Source organism: Manihot esculenta, chromosome 15, assembly GCF_001659605.2.
Source record: "Manihot esculenta cultivar AM560-2 chromosome 15, M.esculenta_v8, whole genome shotgun sequence".
NCBI classification, from domain to species: domain Eukaryota; kingdom Viridiplantae; phylum Streptophyta; class Magnoliopsida; order Malpighiales; family Euphorbiaceae; genus Manihot; species Manihot esculenta.
The window spans coordinates 8,432,585-8,454,286 of record NC_035175.2 but is presented as its reverse complement, the minus strand read 5'-3'; the positions used below and the strand labels follow the sequence as shown (position 1 = coordinate 8,454,286).

Sequence of the window (21,702 nt, the reverse complement as noted above, 5' to 3'; positions counted from 1 at the left end):
GAAAAATTGCAGCTAAGGTTGTCAATTATCAAACGGTAAGAGGAACCCTATATCGGAAGGGGAAGTGCAGCCTATGGTTAAGATGTGTAGGACCGAAAAAGGCATCCAGGTTAATTTAGGAGATGCACCAAGGGTTTGTGGAGTTCATGAGGGAGCAACCACATTGGCAAATAAGATTTTTCAGCAAGGATATTACTGGCCTACAGCGAAGAAAAAAGCCAGAGAATTGGTGAATAGATGTGACATTTGTCAAAGGTTCGCCAAGGCCATCAACAGCCTGACTACACCACAATTAAATATATCAAGCTCGAGGCCATTCTCACAATGGCGGATAGACATTCTAGGGTCATTCCCTAAGACGGTCGAGCAGAAGAGATTTGTAATTGTGGCTATAGTTGGCCCTTCTCTAAATGGCCCGAAGCAGAGGTCGTACCCACCATCACAGTCTGGAAAGTGATAGATTTTGTGTCGAACAACATTATCTGCCGGTTCGGGATACCCAGGACGCTCATATCAGATAATGAAAAGTAGTTCAACTGTAACTCTTTTCAAGATTTCACAAGAAATATGGGTTATATGGCACAAGTTTTTATCAGTAGCTCATCCGCAAACGAATGGTCAAACCGAGCTATCCTCCAAAGGCTGAAAAAACGATTAGATGGTGCTAAAAAAAATTGGACAGCTGAACTGCATAGCATCTTATGGGCATTCCGGATCACATCTCGAACATCAACAGGGGAAACACTGTTCGCGCTGGTATTTGGGACAAAAGTTGTAGTCCTCGTAGAGCTACATATTCCTACTCACTGGATCCAATTCAATGATGAAAGCACTAATTGTGAGAAATTAAGAAGTAACCTAGATGCCCTAGAGGATATCAAAGATGAAGCACATGTACAAACAGTCGCTTATCAGCAGAAGGTAGCTCGGTATTACAACTAGAAAGCTCGTGAGAGGAACTTGAAAGTTGAGGACCTATCCCTAAGAAGATTAGAAGCCATGGGAAAGAGATCTGCTGTTGGAAAAATAGTACCAACCTGGGACAACCCATTCAAAATCTCTAAAGTCATTAAACCAGGAGTATACATAATTAAAGACTTGCAGGGAAACCCAGAACCTCATGCTTGGAGCATCCATCACTTAAAAAAGTATTTTCCATAAATATGTACAGTGTAATTGTTGTATCGAAAATCTAAATAAAATTATTTCTTCTACTCCAAAAACACCTCTGAGTAAATGATAAAGACTTTAATAAAGTGGATGACTGATCTCGGAAATAAGATTGCAGGCACCATAAAATCAGTTGAGAAAATGAAGTCCTTAATGAGGTAGGTGACCGGTCTCAGAATAAGACCATTGGCACCATAAAATCGGTTGAGAAGACGAAACGACCCCCTCCCTCATCTCCCCCAACTGCTTGGTGAGGTACTTGATTTGCCTTTGGAACTCTATAATGTGCTCGTGGGCCTCACCAGTAGCAACTATATTCTCATCCCAGCATTCCTTAGCGATACGCTGTTCCACTAAACTTTGGAAGGATCGGTTTCAGGTGTCGATTTCCATGAACACACCAAAAACCTGCCACAGAAAGGCAAAGTGAGGTTAACAAAGCTAACATATTAAAAATGTTCTCAAGAGGGCATATAACTTACCATGAGGCACGTCTCCCTCAAACTATCCCTAAGGTCCTCCATGGAGCGTGAGTTGAAGACCGCTTGTTGCTTGGTGGAGCATGCCAGATGGCTAACGAAGGCCAAAAAGCGGGGATTAGAAGCATTTGAGACCCCTCAAATATCTTCTAGCATAACATCCTGACCACAGAGACCGGCGTGGACTCAACAGTCACCTCGGCGGTGTTAAATAATTCATTGTCTGAGGCAGATGACAGGTGCTCCACTGCCTTTTTCCCTTTATCAACAGGGGGAGAAGGGGCTGTTCCAACAAATTTCGAGCTCCGATTGCACTTAATAGCCCTGCCCTCGATCGTAGGTTTTGAAGTTCGAGTACGCTTGGCAGCCCCGCCTCCAATCACGACAGCTCCCACAGCTTGGATAGGTGGAACATCCAAAAGAGCAGTCCCAATGCTTTTTTTTTAGCTACTCTCAGCCGACTTCCTGAGCGTGATGGGCTCCTTAAGAGTTTCCTTGGGAGCAGGAGGAGTCTTGGCAGGAGCCGACGCTTTAGCGGGAATCAACATCCTATATGCTATGGAGCAAGAGCCCCCTGTCACAGACACCAAAGCCAGGGAAGGCGCAAGAGCAGGGGTAAAGAGATGAGTTGTAGATGCAGGTCTACAGCCTAAAAAATCTCTTAGGTCACATCAGCTACGAATTTGCTGGCCTTGAAAGCAGCTAGAGTCGCCTTCATACTATCCTGGGATAAGGTGAAATTCTTAGGAAGCTTGCTGGTGCCCATTGATACAACAGAAGCTGAAAAGAAAATACCAATCCAGTTAGAGCTCAAAACAATGAAAGGAAAACATAAAAAGGAAGAAAACCATAAAAGAATATCAGCTTCACTACAGGAAGAAGAAAAATAATAAAAAGAAAAATCGAAGCAACAAGAAGAAGAAGAAGAAGAAGAAGAAGAAGAAGAAGAAGGATGAGAAAAAGAAGGGGGATAATTTGATTTTTTGCTATATTTTTAACGGCAAAAATAGACGGAAGAACTATTTTGTTGATGGAAAAAAAATAAAAACATTTTAATAGGTTTCTGAAAATGTAAGGACTGACTTGTGAATAATTATAATATTCAGAAACTAAATTATAAATCTCCTTTTTTTTATTGTTTATACAGGGACATAATTATAAATTTAAAATAAAAGTTACATATTTTTTCTTTAAATTGGATAGAAAATAAAAATAAAGGTGATTTTTTTTTCTCATTAATTTTTTGTTCTCTTTCCAAACAAAGGAAAGTGAAAATACCTCATTATTTTCCTCCCCTCTTATTTTCCACATATCCAATTACAATATTAGGATTCTCAAGTATCATCCAAGCCTGCTTGCTAATAGAGCAACAATAAACAAATTGAGGTCTTTTACCCTTTGTTTGGATAATTAGAGTATGTTTGGAAAGGTGGAAAAGAGAGAGTAAAATAATCAATGTAAAATAACCATGAAAATATACTTTCTCTTGTTTAGCTAGAGGAGATAAATAAAGGAAAGAGCAAAATTGTCCTTATTTTTCTCCAAATATTTTATTTCGAAAAAATAAGAAATTCAAGTAAAAGAGTTATTTATTAAAGAAAATAAAAAGTTATTTTATTTATTTAATTTTATTTAGACATAAAGAGGAAAAATAAAAGAGAGAAAAAAAATTTTATTTTTTTATTTTCTTTTCCTTAAGTGTTTGTTGTGTTGGAGAAATACAACTTCTCTAATATAGAACACAACTACTATACTCTCACAAGTCAAGAAATAAAGGTTTTAAAATAACAAACGACATTTAAGTATTTTAATATAATTAAAATTTATTTTTTCAATTTTTTTCTATTTTCTACCGATTAAGAAAAACATTGTCAACAAAAAAACAAGTGTAGAGAAATATGATTTTTCCTCTTTTATTTTCCTTTCTCTTATATACTCCTTTTTAATTGATGTTCAAATAAAAAAAATTTGGAAAATCAATTTTTTTTTCCCTATTTCCCCATCCAAACTCTCAAACGAGTTCCATCGCAATTTGTTTGTTTTCATATTTTGAGATTTATTTATTTTTATTCTGATTGAATTAATAAATAATTTGTGATATTTAAAGATAAGGAAATAAATATTTTACTGGTAACAATTGGAAAATATCTATTTTAATTTTTTAAAAATAAATAAATTTACTTTTTTCAATTAAAAGATTTTTTTTTATTGGTTCAATTAAAAGATTTGATTGCGTTGGAAACTTAATTTTAAGCAAGGGTAAAAATGAGATTTCTGTATAAATGTTAGGGTTTTCTTCTTTCTCCTGTTTCTACTGCTTATTTTTTTCCTGGATCTTACACGATAGCATCTTTGCTACGTCTCCTTGATTTATAGGGTTTTTCCTATCTATTTCTTCGACAGGTTCTCTCTTTCTTTCTGTATTTGCGCGGACAGATTTACTTGGTTTGTGGTTAAAAAAAGGCTAGAGTATGTGTTTTTGGATTTGGAGTTGCTGCATTTCATTTTTTAGTTTGATGTGTTATTTGGGTTTGTTGATAGAAGTAGATCAGGTTTGATTTTGCTTTGTTTGGTGGTGGGTGAAAAGATACGCTTTACTGGGAAAACTTTGTCAATAGTTGTGGATGCTTTAGCTCTTTCTCTGTTTCTACCCTTACAGTTTAGTTTTAGTGTGCTCAGTCTGAGCTCCTGTGGTATTTGCTTTTAGCTGACAAAATATGAGCCTTGCTTTTCTTCTTCTTCTTGTTATTTGCTTTTATTAGTTTCTTAAATGCGGCTTGTTCAGTTGCAGATCGAGAATTTTGATGGGTTTATTCTGTGTGCAGGGTTTCAATTTCGGCTATAAATTTAAGTTTGGTCTCAAAAAGGGAATTGCTTTAAGATTGTTGAGGATTCAGAAGTAAATATATTTATCTTTTTCTTTGGAGAAAAGGGATTTGCTATTGGAGTTTGTGTGTTGTGTATTGTGATGAGTACTCGAACTTCATGGGCCGATTTGGCTGCAAATTCTGCAGCTGAGAACACAGTGGCAGGTTCTTCTGCTAACAATGGAAGTGTAGGCACAACTTCTGCAGCTCCTCCTCGATCCACCTATGTCCCTCCACACCTCCGTAATCGTATGCCCTCTTCGGACCCACCAGCTCCAGCTTACAGTGGGCCTGCAACAAGTAATGATCGTCCGGGATATGGTGGATCCCGTTGGGGGGCTCCCAGAAATGACTATAGAGGTGGTAGAAGTGGTGGTTGGGGAAACAGAAGTGGTGGTTGGGTTCGTGGGAGGGAGCCGGAGGTGAACCCATTCGCTGATGATGACGACACAGAGGAGGCATTTACTGAGCAAGAGAACACTGGTATTAACTTTGATGCATATGAGGATATTCCAGTCGAGACAAGTGGGGAAAATGTCCCTCCACCTGTAAACACCTTTGCAGAGATTGACTTGGGTGAAGCATTGAATCAGAACATCCGCAGGTGCAAGTATGTGAAACCAACACCTGTTCAACGACATGCCATCCCAATCTCTCTTGGAGGCCGGGATCTGATGGCATGTGCTCAGACTGGTTCTGGCAAGACTGCAGCTTTCTGTTTCCCAATTATTAGTGGAATTATGAAAATGCAAGGGCAGAGTGCACAGAGGCCACCGCGTGGTGCACGTGCAGTGTACCCTTTAGCTCTTATTCTTTCTCCAACAAGGGAGCTCTCGATGCAGGTGGGTTTTGTACAAATGGTTTTTTATGTTATGTGCTCATTTTTGTGCTACCTACTGTAGGTGAATCTTATATGTCATGGTGATGCTTGTAGATACATGAGGAAGCAAGGAAATTCTCCTATCAAACAGGTGTTAAGGTAGTTGTTGCTTATGGAGGAGCACCAATTAATCAACAGGTTTGTATTATTTTCTTTTCCCATTTTTCCATCATTGTTCCTTTTCTCTGTTAGGCGTTGGTGGTACCGGGGTAGTGGTGGTGATATCTCCTATCGTTGGTTATGTTTTCTTTTTCTTGATTGATGATGTTTGATTGTGTCTATTGGATATTTATGTTGGATGTATGAAACTGAACTCTTGACTTTTTTCTGTTGGGAGAGCAAGAAGTTTTTTCCCTTTATTTTGATCCATTAGGATTCAAATTCTTGATATTTGTTCTTTTACTACTGCAAATTTGGTGAGGTATGATGCTGTGTTTAGCTTTTTAATGATAAGCTTTTTCATTGATTTCTCTTTAGTTATCTTTTCTTCCTTTGGTATCTTGATGAATTTTTTCTTTGAAATTATGGTTACTGTTATATGAATGTAATTTTCTGCTTCCACGCTTGATTTTACCATAGTGATTTTACTGGTGCAAGTTTTAAAATATAGGTTTTGATACTGATGTTTGCAAGTTTTACTGGTGCTTCTTTTGTTAATCTGTTCAACATACAGCCCTTATGCAGCATTCTGCATTAATGCAGCTTTTTGAAACTGCTGTCTGCAAAATAGTTCGTTTCTTTGGGGAAAAGCTGCTTATCTGTGTAGGGAAATGGGAATGGGTATGGATCAAGTGTATCCTGGGAAGGGTGTGGGTGGTGCTGGGTTAATTGCGCTCTGGGGAACAAAACACATCTGTAAAGAGGGCCATGGTAGTTAATAGCTACTCCTTAATGAGAAATATCCTATCAAAATTGGCTTTTATCGTTGAGTGAAAATCAGGTAATGGAATTTTGTACAATGAGGGCTTTGGCTGGTGGAGGCAAGCTAATGCTTTTGGACTCCAACAGCTTGGTCAACCCATTTGCTAAATCAAAATATCAGCAGCTCATAGTTGTTGGAGCATCCAATAGTAGATGATAATAAAACCTCCAAAGGGAAGTTTTTCCAATCAAATGATAGTTGTTTTGACTTCATTTTTTGTTTGGATGGAGGATGGCCCTGTCAAAACTTGTTAATAACAAAATAATATTTTTTTCCTAATTAATTTGTTACATGATTGAAAGTTTATAATGATAAAAATAATAAATACCTATTAAAATATCAGAAATAATGGTCAAGTAACTATGTATTTATATTTATAGGAAGTTAGTTATAATTCGTTAATTATTATTTTTGGCAATTATTTTCTTTGTATAATATATTAAACCTCTATTTGTTTCACAAAGAATATTTTTTTGGAAAAATATTTTCCATATTTTCTAATATTTAGGACTCAGAAAAATTGGTCAATGAAAAGTATTTTTCTGGTCGAGAGGAAATTTAAGTCATTTTTAAGGAATTGGATTCTTCTTTTCAAAAGGGAAGTCATTTTTTAGATTTTGAGAATCTTATTAACACACTACTATATATAAATTTATCAATATACTTTATTTTTTAACATAAATTTATTACTATTCTTTATCTTTTTAACACTACAAGCCAACAATGCGAAGTAATTGTCTTCTTGAAAAATATTTTTTATTTTCTATTGGAAATATTTTCCAAATATAAGCTATAAGGAAATAGAGTCTAAATAGGAAAATGACATGATTTGTTAAAATGTGCTTTTAAGAAAAATACGCATACGGGATGTTTGGATTAGAGGTTTGGGGCAACCGTTGATAAACTCACTTTTCAGCCGATAGACCTCCTAAATTGCTGCATTTGGAAAAGTTGTAAAATTAGAGCTTTTTGTGAATTGTTGTTGCTTTTTTCATACTAAAAATCCAATATAATAAGTTAATAATTATATATTTATTTTAATAGTAAATAAATTATATGAATATACCCTTATCAACAATTCACATACCAAACAGTTGTAGTTACACAAATTTTTACCAAAATCAACTCTTGTCAGCTAGCAGCAACAACTATCGGCTACCAATTATCAGTTATGTCCAACAAATCCATACGTCCTCGTAATGGTAATTTCACATAAGAACAGCAATAATCATCAAAATCATACCAAACAATCAAAAGTTATCAAATTGCTATCAGTTACCAGTTGTCATGTTCAGCTCAACTGTCTCAAACAACTAAACCAAGCAGGTCTAATGTCTTTATTGCATTAGAGGGGAAATTTAGCTGTTGAATGTTATGCAATGTGTAAACTCATTTGAGCACGATCATGTTCTTCATGGATTTTGGCCATTTGAAATCATAAGATTAGTGATATATTCGATAATGCATGCCTTGGGGTTAGAAAATTTATCTGTGGGTCAAACACTTTTTGATGGATTGAAAAGTTGAAAGAAAATGAAACCGAATAGGAAATATATATAAATCAGGAACAAAAGACCCAATATAGCTGCCTGCTCTGAAAAAAGAAAGGGAAACCTGTGTAACAGCTGTCACTGCTAATTCACAATCTTTTCTTTCTCTCTTTTATTTTCTTTTTTCTTTTCTTTTGCTTACATATAATAGTAATGTGGTAACATAATGGCTGTTATGCAAAACCATTTTGGCGAGCAGTACTTGAGTGCAGACTTGAACTTGGGTTTGTTTTACAACTTTCAATTCACATTTCAAGCTAACAGGCATAACATATTTTTTATCAAGAAGCTGACTTTATTTTTTATTGCAAGGGGTTGCATAGCATGTAAACATTCTTAAAATTCTTGGTCTGAGTCCCTTGGTAATATTCAAAGGGGGGATACTATTCATTCTTGTCTCTTGTTTGGCAAGAAAACATTGTGTCCATGGCAATTTCATGTCATAATCAACTTAACATTGCAATTTTGATTTCTTTCTCTTCACTACCTGTCTCTGATGTATCCACTTATGTTCACACTTCAAATTAGTAAAATTTTATTTCCCTTCACACTCAGGCACATCATATCCAATTACCACAGATCAAATGTAATATAGCAAAAATTGAAGCTACATTTTTTCATTCCCACAGCATTATAATGCACCCTTTTGATCTTAGGGCTGACTTCTGCCAATTAATGGAGATTACTGTAGATCGTTTTCTGTGCAGTCCCCTAGAAAAGTTCAATGCAGGCATCATCACCTGGTTTTGTAGGTCAAGTTCTGGAAAGTTGGGGGTAACATCAGTTTCTACTTTAGGTTTTATTCCTTTATCATGGCCAAATATGTAATTATGGTAGTTGAGATTTTCAGATTATCCTGCAAAACGGAGTTCCATTGATAATTTTATCTTAGATCAGAGTTTCTAAGGGATTTCAGAATTTAATATGCATGGCTTTTTCCAAGTTAGTCTTTTGCTAATGTTCAGAATTATTTCGAAGCTGTAGTCCTTGCTGGATGAGGGAAAACTCTTAGGCCATTGTAAACTCCTGTGATTTTTTCACATTTAATCCTGTTTGTTTTACTTGAAGATGTTTTCTTCATTCTGGTGTTCATATTGTTTGGGAAAATTGGTTAGCATAGTTATTTTTTGGAAGATACTAATACTTTTCATTTTATTCTAAATGGCAATAAGTAATCCATCTGATTTTCTATACTTCAACCAAACAAAAATAATTAATTCATTTTTCGCCAAAAAGTTCTAAAAAATATTTTTCTGACATTTCCCTAGATCAAGTGGAACATTAGCAATAAAATATTGGATTTGGTTTGTCTTTTGAAATCATGTGTGTCTGTTTTGGTATTATTTCATTCTTTCTTTTTCCTTTATGATATGTGCTTATTTTCATGTTTCTTATGTAAAGGTTATAGTGCTATTTTTCTGACATTTCCCTAGATCAAGTGGAACATTAGCAATAAAATATTGGATTTGGTTTGTCTTTTGAAATCATGTGTGTCTGTTTTGGTATTATTTCATTCTTTCTTTTTCCTTTATGATATGTGCTTATTTTCATGTTTCTTATGTAAAGGTTATAGTGCTATTTTTCTGACATTTCCCTAGATCAAGTGGAACATTAGCAATAAAATATTGGATTTGGTTTGTCTTTTGAAATCATGTGTGTCTGTTTTGGTATTATTTCATTCTTTCTTTTTCCTTTATGATATGTGCTTATTTTCATGTTTCTTATGTAAAGGTTCTAGTGCTGTAATAACTGTTCACAGCCCTTGAACAGGCCTCCTATTTTTTGTGGTTTTTTGCTTTAATTAATCCTCTAACTTACTCTCATGCTATTTTGTCACGAATCTTTACACTAACATGGTTCCCTAGTATTTTGCCTGCCAGTTCACCAATCAAGCATGTAATCAGGAGATCTGATTCTTGGCTGCTTAAAATTTGTAGCAACTCGGTTTCCATCAATTTAGCTTCTCACCATCAAGCTTTGCCACTTTCTCTTTTATTCTCTACCAGATCCAACCCCAAACGAACATTGAGCCTTTTGTTGGAGATCACTTTATCAATCTCTTTGTGTTGTCGGCATATGTTTATGTTTATTTTGTTATGTAAATGAATTGGCAACTTCTACAAGTTTTAATATGCCTGTTCTTGTTTTCTCTTATGATTTCTTTTATTTCATGTTTCAAATCTTGAGCACATACAGATCCTATTCTAGAGCTACTTAGATTACTTTCGATACTTTGATCCATTTTTTATGGATGAAATTTATCTGGCAGCTGCGTGAACTGGAGAGAGGTGTTGATATTATTGTAGCAACCCCAGGAAGACTGGTAGATTTGTTGGAGAGAGCTAGAGTTTCGTTACAGATGGTCAAGTATTTGGCCCTAGATGAAGCAGATAGAATGTTGGATATGGGTTTTGAGCCACAAATAAGAAAAATTGTGGAGCAAAATGATATGCCTCGACCAGGTGCAAGACAAACGATGTTGTTCAGTGCTACCTTTCCAAGGGAGATACAGGTCTGCTTTCCTTTCGGTTAAGTTATCTTTTAACTATTAGTTTTATTTTCCAGGCAATGGTATTGTCCAAAAGGCAAAAAAGGTTTCTTGCTGCCATTACTTATCTCTTGGCATCATTAAATTCTGATAGTTTAATAGCTGAAATATCTATGGTTTGGGAAATTTATGTTAACTTACAAGCAAGAAAACTGTTGTGTTTCTCTTATCTATTGCTTTTGTTTTGTTTTTTTTTTTTCATTTTTTATCCTTTTGTTAACTTGTGGGAAGGCAGAATTTGTTCTGGGTGCATAGATCTACAGAGGGAATGATACTTCAATCTCATCTGTCTGATACCATTCAACACTCACTCTCTCTCTCTCTCTCTTTTCTTGTGATGCAGAGACTAGCTTCTGATTTCTTGTACAATTATATCTTTTTGGCTGTTGGACGAGTGGGCTCAAGTACTGATTTAATTGTCCAAAGAGTTGAATTTGTTCATGAGTCTGACAAAAGAAGTCACCTTATGGACCTTCTTCATGCACAAAGGGCAAATGGTGTTCAGGGCAGGGTAACCAGATTTTTCTTTTTTGCTTTATCTACTTTTGTTTCTTCCCTGCCGTGACTCTTGCTTATATAGTCTGATTAGTGTTAACTGTTGCTTTTGTGGTTCACTTTTCAGCAAGCTTTAACATTAGTTTTTGTGGAGACAAAGAAGGGTGCTGATTCACTTGAACATTGGTTATGCGTTAATGGATTCCCTGCTACTAGTATACATGGCGATAGAACACAACAGGTATATTTGTTCATTTCTGGGACATTTTTTTGTATTCTGGATATATACGGTCCCAATAGCATGTCTCATGTTTTATGGAGTTCAATTGCTAAAATCTTTCATGGTCCTTTAATGTCCTTAGCTGACATTTTAGTTTGTGGTTTGTAAAATCTGTAGGTTGGTACTTGGTAGTCAGTGCTATTGCTTGACATGCAAATGGTACATTAAGAAAAATGTAATGATAAGCAGTCTTTTCAATAGGTTGTTAATTTGTTCCTTTATAACATTCAGTTCATTGTCTGGGATGGTATTCTTGGGGCCTTGTTATTCTCGACAAAGTGATAATGCTGTATCTGTGGAGATAGCCACCAAGCTAGTTGCAATTGGATTTTTTTTTATTTGGGGGGTGGGGGGTGGGGGAAGAGAAGACATGATTGTTTTGGTGCACTATGTTATTGTTAAGATAATTGTTTTTGTGCACTATGTTATTATTGCTTGTCAAAGTTATGAAGTAGCTTTTTGGAAATTGAGATTGTAAACTAGCATATTCCTCACATAGAGACAGACACTAACAGTAACTGGATGATATCTTTTTTAAAAGATACAATTTCAGTGTTGCACTTTGTTATTGTTTGTCAAAAACATATGGATGATGTATTTTATGAAGTGAGATGGTCAATGTGTGTACCTCTAGATTATTGTTCAGAGTATAAAATCAAAATGACAGAAGAATTATTTTATCGTTCATTTAAAATGTCATCAAAACAAAGATGAATACTAATTCAAATTAGATCACTGATATCTAATTCGTCGCCACCATTCTGAGTGGCATTCCTGAAAGCATCATCCAAAACATGGTATATTCATGTACTAGAACTGTGAAAATTGCTGATCCAAATTTTCTCTCGTTTATATAATGATTCTATTTGAATAGGAAGTTACTAGTGATTTATGGTGATTAGTTAGTGCAAAACCCTATGTCTTGATCTATAAACTTTAATTAATCAGAATAGGTTTCTTCCTTTCCCATTTCAGTTGCATTCTACTAAATTTTTAATTTAAATTACATTTTAAATTCTAATAGGCTAAAATTTATCAAAAAGATTTTATCCAATGAATATATTTATTTTCCATTATTATTGCTGAAAAAGGCTATTATTAGGTGTGCTGTAACCTTATACGCATGTCTTACAATCTGAATCAATGTAATTGTTATGATAATAAGGATAATAGAAGTGTATAGAGGAATGTGTTGTATAAATAGGAACTGTATTGTAACTGATGGAATTGAATTCAGAATATAATAAAACAATTACTCTCTCTTAATTCTCTCTTCCACTTTTCTCTCCTTTCTTGATCTTCTCCTTCCATTTCCCCTCCCTGCTTCTCTTCTTGGCGCTTGTTAAGTATGTACTGTTTGATATAGTCCTGTGTGCGTAAGGTTGTGTCTCTTGTGTTCTCCTTGTTTTCTCATCTAGCTCCTTGTTATCTTATCTAATGCGGTACTACAAGGGAGAGTTTGAAGTCTTACACTTCAACATATTTGTGTGAAGTTGTTGCTTTTAATACTTGAATCAAAACTACAACTTTGCTGTCAACTAAAAACCATGGCTTGGAGGTGAAGGCAGGCCTGCACCACCCATGTTTGATTCCTGACCTTAAATGCTAATAGGCCAAGGGCAGGACTAAATAGGCCAATGTTGCACAAATCAATCGTGCAGCTAGGCTTTCTTGTTTTCAGAATATAAAAAAAAAGGGAGGGAAAAAGTATCTACACCCTTGCGGTCGTAAACCCTAGAACTACCATTGCATAACTTTGAAGCATCTTGTAACTTATTTATATGGAATTAGGTTTAAAAGAGTAAATAAAGTGATATAGTGTGTTCTTAAACATTGCAGGAAAGAGAACAGGCATTGCGATCATTTAGAAGTGGTAACACCCCAATCTTGGTAGCAACTGATGTTGCAGCTCGTGGACTTGATATCCCTCATGTGGCACATGTAGTCAACTTTGATTTCCCAAATGATATTGATGATTATGTCCATCGGATTGGACGAACAGGACGAGCAGGGAAAACTGGTCTTGCAACTGCCTTCTTCAATGAGGGTAATGCATCATTGGCAAGGTCTCTAGCTGATTTAATGCAAGAATCAAACCAAGAAGTACCTGCTTGGCTCTCTCGTTATGCAGCTCGTTCTTCTTATGGTGGAGGAAGGAACCGTCGTTCTGGAGGAGGCAGATTTGGTGGCCGTGATTTTCGAAGGGATTCTTCATTCAGCAGAGGCAGTTCAGATTATTATGGTGGAGCAAACACCAGCAGTGGACATGGGGCTTCTGGTGGATATGGAGGATATGGTTCAGGGATGACCAGTGCATGGGATTAATGACGGAACTTGCTTACAGTGCTTGGTGTCTAGTGGTTGTGGACTGTCCCCTAAGTTATACTGGTGGAGTGAGTTTTTTTCTCTTTTTTGGTTAGTAAGTGTTTTAGCCATCTTTTGTTTACTATACTTTTAGAAGTTGTTATCATTGAAGAGGGGATGTAAGTTCGGGGTTGGGCTGCTGGAATAGAATTGTATAATGTTGGTAGGCTTCAGTGAAAAAGTTCTAATAAAGTAGGAATTGCTTGGTGCTCTTCTTCTTCTTTTTAATCTCTCTTTTTCCCCTTTCATTAATGCAAATTTGTTGGGTGATGATGTGTTGTATAAAATGCAGGGGGAGAGGCATAGGCATAAGAATCCATGTTGATCTCTTAAGCATATGTTCTTTTCAACCACTTTGTAAGGGAGAAAGAGACTGTATAAGCTCCTGCAACTTTGATTTATCTTCTTCCCCTTTGAAAGAAACTTTTAAGAGGCTTTTGTAATATTTCGGTGGCCACTGAAGTAAAATACAAAGTGATATTGGAAAATGAATGTTATGTGATGAAATATTCTTAGTTTTTATATTGGCCGGATGATTGAGTTGATCTTTCAACCTACAATAACATGTAGGAATGGAAGCATTGTTAATGTGATTTTTTTTTTTACTCAAAAGAAAAACAACTAAATAGTAGGAAAATAATTAAATGAACAGTGTTATGGATTCACACATTGGCCAAACACTTGACATCAAAAAGAAAAAAGAGAAAAGTCAATATGGGAAGTTAGAGAAAGTACAAGGCGTCTTTAATTAATTAAGATAAGAAATTGGTATAGTCAAATAAGCCATTAAAACCATAGGGAAGCTAAGTTAGAACCACCACCTATTAAGACAAAAACTTAGAAACTAACCAATACCTCCAACAAGTAAAAATTAAATGAGAAAAATACTTTCTTGCCCAAAATAGGACTTATTTGCTTTAACTTGCTGCCTCCTATTGAAGAAGTCATGGATGTTTTTAAGGCAGAAAGAAATGAGAGATGTTAAATTTTATATAAGAATCAAATAATAATTTTTTCTTTTATATATTATATTTGTTTGACATGTGGAGATCATTCCAAAAGAGCAACTACGCTTGCTCATATTTTTATCACATCATTATCTCTACTTCTGCTCATCCCTACATCACCATTAAGCTATGTTATTTATTTATTGGAAGTTAAAAAAAAAAAATAATATTTTATCAGTAAATAGATTTAAAATTAAATATTAATGAAATAATTAATAAAAATTATATGGATTTGTGAGCCTGAAGCTACTGCACATTATGACTTTGTCAAAATTAATAGTCTGAATTATAAGATATATAAATTCTCCCATGACAATAACATTTAACAGTAATGCAAACATCTTCCAACTCATTAAAATTATGATTATCATTAAAAAAAACCACAAAAATTACACTTTAATATAAAGAATAAATTATTTTATAATTTAAAAATTGAATAAATAAATACAAAATTAAAGTAATAAAAGTGATTTTTAGTGAGATAAATATGCATTCAAATTAAATTTAGGTGGAACTCAACTCAGTTGGATAATGGAAGGGCATAATTGCAACAAAGCCTTTGTCAACCCTGCTAATCATACCATAGCACATATATATACAAAAATTTTATAATTTGAAAACATCATTTGATTTATTTAACCATGAAATTTATATGATGTCATAATCCTTGTTAACAAATATGAATTTTCTAAAATACACTTTTAATTTTGAAAATGTATAGATAATATTGATTGAGTTTTAATTTTAAAATTTATATATTTTATATGGGTTAGTCGAAAACTCGAGAAAATAAGAATCCTCTAAATTTAATTTATTAATATTAAAATTATTTTTAAAATGATAAAATATCAAGTGTCAAGCTAATTATTAAAAAAAATATATAAATTCCAATTTTCAATCAAAGACACGCTTCAGTCTTCATCTCTTTCTTATTTGCCCCCAAGATGGGGGTTGACCAAAAAATGAATTAAACAATAGCAAGACCCACTGATCGCTTTCATCTTCATTTAATTAAAATCAAGAGTTTCAATTTAATGCAAAAAAAAAAAAGTTTGCAATTAAAATCCCACATACAAAATAAAAAAATAAATAAAAATCCAACACAAATTAATGCTGCATTTAATTAAAAAATAAATAAACTTTTCTTCAGAGAAACTGTACCTTGAAGAAGTTGTTGAATGAAGCCCCCAATGGGTCCAGCTGTTTATGTAAGAGAGAGAGAGAGAGATTGGAGATTTCACGTTTTGTAGCTCTTAAGGTGCAAGAACTCATTTTCATCTCTTTGTTTCTTTTTTGTTGTTTCTTTGTTTGCATTTGTAGAGGTTAGAAACGATATTATCAACAACGAAACGGCCAAACCTGTTTGAGTTTTGACTCTTGAACCTCTCTCTCTCTCTCTCTCTCAACTCTCAATTGCCTTTCTCGATCTGGGTCTCAACAAGCGTCTCTCTCTGACCTCTAATTTTCCCTCTATGAATCTCTGCTTCTAAACCATGGAAGACCAACGACAATCATCAAATGCTCCTACTGGGTTTAGAGTTCATGCTCCACTTGTAAGCTCACTTGATCTTCAATGCCTTGTTCTTCATCCTTCTTCTTGTTTTCCTAGATTTTTTTAAAAATTTTTACATATCCAATTGTTGAATTCGGTGTGAAAAATGAAGATTCTGCTAGAATTTCGGGGATGGATGTTCCTTTGATTGCTTGCATTTGTTTATTTATTTTTTTTTTTTTTGACTTTTGCACTGTTTTTAGGGCATCCAGATAGAATAGCTGGTTTCTTGTACATTTTGGAGTTAGATTTTGGGAGCCTGAATTGGTATGCGCTTTTGAGAATTGGTTGTTTTTTTTTTTCAGTTAGTTGCGTTTTTAGGTTTTGGGATTTTGTTTTGTTGTCTTCTTGAAGATACTAGATAAATGACTTGCTAATTATGCAATTTGAGCTGAATTCATAGTATTTTCGTCTTGCATATGTGAGAATGTGTTTACTGTTTACTTTTTATCAATCTGCTTTTCTTGTGTTTTCTCCTTTACAAGTTTCTCTAGATGTCATTTACTGATTCTTATTAGGCAACTTGTTTTTTGGAGGAGAACGTTGAATTGGATATGCATGTGAATGAATCTTATCTCTTTTGGTTTTGTAACTTCTGACTTCACTTTCTTAATTGTTCAGCTTTTATCTCTAATTTCTAAGTTCATGTGCTTTGCATATATAGTTTTGTGGACATAATTACTTCTGAATTAAATTTGATATATTATTTTCTTTTAAAAAATCAGTAGAAATTTTATCATTAGGAAATAATAATTTTGCAAGGTGCATCAGATTGCAAGTACAACTTGTGGGGGGATCTAAGCATAAAACTGTGGAACTATGACAGGGCATCCTCAGTATTAATCTAGGTTTTTTTTAAAAAAAAAAAAATTCTTATATATATGTTTTTACTATGGAATATGGATCTGTACCTATATATTGTTTTGCTTCTTGGAGACTCGAATACTTCACAGGTTGGTATATGTTTAGCTTCATTTACTTGTTGGATAGCATTCATGAAGGTAAGAAAAGAATCATGTTGAACTTAATCCTTATCTGAGGAAAATGGAATTGACTATAAGGGTAAATTATACATGCATGGGTGCACTAGAAAATAATGCATTCTATCTCACAAATATGTTGGACTCCCCTCCACAAGTTTAGGTAGACACTAGACCGTAGACCCCATTTATTTGTGAGTTCAGGGTACACTATATTCCATTGCAATGAGTGAATTGAATAGTATCGAGTATGAGATGTCTTAAATGGGAGATGGCTTGAATTTGGGTTCATTTGTTGTTTTACACTATTTGTTACCAGTACTTGGATAAGTGGTTTTTGTACAGAGAAGAAGGAAGAATGGACAAGTTTGCATTCTTTTACAGAATAGAAAAATGCAATGCAGGCACTTAAAGAAATGCAAAATATGCATAATAATCTCAGCTCTTGATATTGCTGAAATGAAAATTACCAAACATTAAGAAGCTGGTGAACTGGAAAGTGGAAGCAAATCTTTATTATTGTGGGTATTTCTTATTATGATGCTGTTCTGTACTAACCTTTTGTCTATTCCATTTGTGAACTACTGTGACAACTTGGTAGTATTTCTAATGGGTCTGTGCAAAATCCAGCACAAGCCTGATAAATTGCAACCTACAAGGAAAATTAAAAGGCACAAATATATGACCCTCATGTCCTGAATATCTTAATAAAACTGGTGATTAAGTTAATCTTGTTCTTCCACATGTTGACTGTTGCTTGTTAGTGGTACTACTTACTAGGATTAATGTTGACAAATTGTTCTGAAAAAAGAGATCTATACAACATTGCTATAATAGTCATGAGTCTCATGCTCATACAATACTTGTCCATTTGACTGTTTGGAACAGACTTTTGATTTTTTGAATAGTGGCTGGTTTGCCTTCCCATAATTGAATTTACGGGATGTCAGAAAGGAAAGGATATTTGTAGTTTACTTCTTGTGCTGTGTTTGTAGTTATTTAGTGCTTTTGGTATTAAAGCACATTCCTTGGTAAATATCTAGTGTGCAGCATATCTCTGTGCTAAGGCTTCTCTCTCTTTCTCTCTCATGCGTGCGCACATACTCATGTACAAAAAAAAAAATCAGAAGAGATTCCTTATCGTCATCCTTGTAATTTTTTAAAAAAATTTTTTTTACTGTATTAAGTTCTTCATCCACAGAAAAAGGAAAAAGAAAGTTATGTTTTTTTCCTTCTTGACCTAATGATATGATATTCATGATGAGCCCTTGGAACCAATATTTTCTTGCAAATTCTAGCCTTTGTGCTTTATGTATTAATTATATCAGTATCAATAGTTTCTTGTACATGTTGTTATCAGACCTGGTAATGATACAGAATGGATTTACCTATGAACTTGGAGCTACTTCCCATTGATCTGTTTGTCAAATGAAATCCAATTTGTTATTCTGAATATCAAGAGGCTATATTCCTAGATCCTGTTTGATTGAAGTCTCAACATTTTTTAATAATACTTATATAAGCAGCTTATCTAAATATTTGTCTGAATGATATCTGTGCAACTTTTCTTGTATTCTAACATAAATATTATTCCAGGTTGATTCTGTATCATGTTATTGCAAAGTGGATTCTGGACTAAAAACAGTTGCTGAGGCACGGAAGTTTGTTCCTGGATCAAAACTTTGCCTCCAGCCTGACATAAATCCTAATGCACACAAGAGTAAAAATTTGCGGAGGGAGAGGACGCGAGTGCAGTTACCGCTCCTGCCTGGCCTTCCTGATGATCTTGCTATTGCATGTCTGATTCGAGTTCCCCGAGCTGAACATCGAAAACTCCGTCTAGTTTGTAAGAGATGGTACCGCCTACTGGCTGGAAATTTCTTCTATTCTCTTAGGAAAAGTCTAGGAATGGCCGAGGAGTGGGTTTATGTCATCAAGCGGGATCGTGATGGAAAGATATCATGGAATGCTTTTGATCCTGTCTATCAGCTCTGGCAGCCACTTCCACCTGTTCCCCGGGAATATTCTGAAGCCCTTGGTTTTGGGTGTGCTGTTCTAAGTGGTTGCCACCTATACTTATTTGGAGGGAAAGATCCACTCAGGGGGTCCATGAGACGGGTCATTTTCTACAGTGCTCGGACAAACAAATGGCATAGGGCACCAGACATGCTTCGGAAACGTCATTTCTTTGGCTCATGTGTTATAAATAATTGCCTATATGTAGCTGGTGGAGAGTGTGAAGGAATCCAAAGGACCCTCCGCTCAGCTGAAGTTTATGACCCTAACAAAAACAGGTGGAGCTTTATCTCAGATATGAGCACAGCTATGGTGCCATTTATCGGTGTAGTTTATGATGGAAAGTGGTTTCTAAAAGGCCTTGGGTCCCATCGTGAGGTCATGAGTGAAGCCTATGAACCTGAAACTAATAGCTGGACTCCTGTTAGTGAAGGGATGGTTTCTGGTTGGCGTAATCCTAGCATCTCTTTAAATGGACGGCTCTATGCTTTGGATTGCAAGGATGGCTGCAAGCTTAGAGTTTATGATGGAGCCACAGATTCATGGAACAAATTTATAGATAGTAAGCTCCATTTGGGGAACTCTCATGCTTTGGAGGCTGCAGCTCTTGTTCCCCTCAATGGGAAGCTTTGCATTGTGCGTAACAACATGAGCATTAGTCTTGTTGATGTTTCCAGTCCTGACAAACATGTAGAGAGTAACCCTCACCTTTGGGAGAACATAGCTGGAAGAGGTCATTTTAGGACTCTTGTAACAAATATATGGTCAAGTATTTCTGGTCGAGGTGGTTTGAAAAGTCACATTGTCCACTGCCAGGTGCTTCAAGCATGAGAACCAGAACGATTTTGCCCTTGCTTGCTCTAACGATCCTGCATTTTAGTGAATTTGTTATGATATGTCATCACATTTGCACTGATACTAGGGTCTGCTCTTCCCAAACCACAAGTGTGAGTTTACTGTATTGATGTTCTGCTGTTTATATTTTTTTGTTGATGTTGAATCCACGTTTATCTGCCCTGGGATTGGGTTTGATGTTCACACAACATATTTTGAAGCTTGAAGAAATGAAATGATGATTTTGCTTGTGGGTGAATTTGAAATTCAAGGAAGAATATGGATGGATGGAGGAATCTTTGTCCAATTACAGATTGAAACAGGATGGTGGTAATGCTTTACCTGCTACACCTGCAGCTGCAAGGCAAGGGCGAGTCCCTGTTGATTTTGGTAATAGATGAGGTCATTTCGTTATCTATGAACAGAGATCAGATACTTGTAAATTTTGGTTATTTGGTCCAGATGAGGTCATTAATATTATATCAAGGTTTTTTTTTTGTCGAATCTTTTCTTGGTAGTATGTAATCTCTTGTTTAAAATGCTTTGTGTATGTAAATGAGTCGATGTATACTTAGATTACATCTCTGTTGCTATAAATCAACTGTTTAATCCATTTATTCTTTTAGTCAGGAGCATGCTGATATAAACTAAACATTGTTAGCCTTCTGGAGAACAATTGATCAGGAAACTAAGCAGATAAGAGCCCTTTTTTGTTCTTTTCCTACAAACATTATCTTATTTCTGATTGAAAATCCATATAAAACACTAAATTGAGGATGTAACTGTGAACTCTATTGTAGTGTGTCTACTCATTATAGGAAAATGTATAGTTTGCTACTAGAATAGTTGCTTCAAGAAAGCAGAGACTTTATGATTTCTCATAATTATCCAATACTAACACAATCTACTCTGCAACAACATTCCCATTAATTAGACACAGATATAGTTGAAGCTACTTGTACTATCATCTCCTGCTAACGCTTGCTGAACTCTCCGCACTGAATTTTCAGTCGACTGTGGAAGTTCTTGATGAAAGCATCCGCCAGTTCATTGATGTCTCTTCTCTCATTCTCTGCAGCCGATTGTTTTACATTCCCTTTCTTTTGGGCACCACTCTCCTTGTTATCCATTTGGAAGCCACTGTGAATTGAAATCTCTCTGTGATCCTCCATTGAAGCTCAAGGAGAGAGTGAGAAGTTGAGGACTTGCCTTTTGATGTCTAGAAAGCAATACTTGTGATCCTTTATATAGGTGGGAACTGATCACGTGTGCAACAGCCAACAGCTAAAGAAAGATTAAAGAATTTAGAAAGAATATTGATATGCTTAATGTTGGGCTGAAAAAAATAATAATATTGGGATTAGTGGGGAATTCCATTCAGAATATTGCCTTATTTTATGGTTTCATTAGCTGTAAATGAGTTTGTTTAGACTCTGTTGCTCATGTTTTATTAAGAGCATTTGTTCTATGTCTTTTGTTTTGGATTCTGTCTAACAGAAACTTTAGATTTTTAAGCATGGATTTATGTGTACTGTTTTTCATTTAGACATTTTAATACTAGGAAATTACATAATTAATTTTATTTTTTAATATTATTTTAGTGGTTCTCTTTATCTATTTATCTGTAGAAAGATTAATTCCCACATATATATTTAGTTTTAATAGAATAAAAGAAAAAAAAATCTAAAACCTTTTTTATCTGCATTTTTAACATAGAAATTAGTGTATCTTACATGTTTTAATTTTGGGCACTATAAA

At 34.9% G+C, this 21,702-nt stretch overlaps 3 protein-coding genes across 4 annotated transcripts; all 3 read left to right on the top strand.

The window, feature by feature from the left end:
- Positions 1–82: 82 nt before the first annotated feature.
- LOC110601986 lies at positions 83–457 on the top strand. Its single transcript, XM_021739417.1, has one exon. The coding sequence runs from the start codon at positions 83–85 to the stop codon at positions 455–457; it is 375 nt and encodes a 124-aa protein (XP_021595109.1).
- A 3,457-nt stretch (positions 458–3,914) lies between these two features.
- On the top strand, positions 3,915–13,783 carry LOC110600946 (DEAD-box ATP-dependent RNA helicase 37). 2 transcript variants are annotated; one of them, XM_021737903.2, is made up of 7 exons: positions 3,915–4,052; positions 4,475–5,358; positions 5,451–5,534; positions 10,138–10,380; positions 10,760–10,927; positions 11,039–11,152; positions 13,031–13,783. In XM_021737903.2, exons 2-7 carry the CDS (start codon positions 4,618–4,620, stop codon positions 13,514–13,516), a joined length of 1,836 nt encoding a protein of 611 aa, XP_021593595.1. In that variant the 5' UTR covers positions 3,915–4,052; positions 4,475–4,617; the 3' UTR covers positions 13,517–13,783. The 2 variants fall into 2 exon arrangements, with proteins under 2 accessions (XP_021593595.1, XP_021593594.1); XM_021737902.2 differs by having other exon boundaries at positions 3,959–4,118.
- A 1,940-nt stretch (positions 13,784–15,723) lies between these two features.
- On the top strand, positions 15,724–20,557 carry LOC110602360 (F-box/kelch-repeat protein At1g55270). The gene is made up of 2 exons (XM_021739860.2): positions 15,724–16,115; positions 18,691–20,557. The coding sequence occupies exons 1-2, from the start codon at positions 16,056–16,058 to the stop codon at positions 19,939–19,941; spliced, it is 1,311 nt and encodes a 436-aa protein (XP_021595552.1). The 5' UTR covers positions 15,724–16,055; the 3' UTR covers positions 19,942–20,557.
- The last annotated feature ends 1,145 nt before the right edge of the window (positions 20,558–21,702 follow it).

What these genes read in the sequence shown, in the direction of transcription:
- LOC110601986 (XM_021739417.1), top strand. Translation starts at nt 83, where the DNA reads ATGTGTAGGACCGAAAAAGGCATCCAGGTTAATTTAGGAGATGCACCA.
- LOC110600946 (XM_021737903.2), top strand. Translation starts at nt 4,618, where the DNA reads ATGAGTACTCGAACTTCATGGGCCGATTTGGCTGCAAATTCTGCAGCT. An exon ending in CCTTTCCAAGGGAGATACAG is followed by an intron (nt 10,381 to 10,759) that starts GTCTGCTTTCCT and finishes CTTGTGATGCAG; the next exon opens with AGACTAGCTTCTGATTTCTT. An exon ending in ATGGCGATAGAACACAACAG is followed by an intron (nt 11,153 to 13,030) that starts GTATATTTGTTC and finishes TAAACATTGCAG; the next exon opens with GAAAGAGAACAGGCATTGCG.
- LOC110602360 (XM_021739860.2), top strand. Translation starts at nt 16,056, where the DNA reads ATGGAAGACCAACGACAATCATCAAATGCTCCTACTGGGTTTAGAGTT. An exon ending in TTAGAGTTCATGCTCCACTT is followed by an intron (nt 16,116 to 18,690) that starts GTAAGCTCACTT and finishes ATATTATTCCAG; the next exon opens with GTTGATTCTGTATCATGTTA.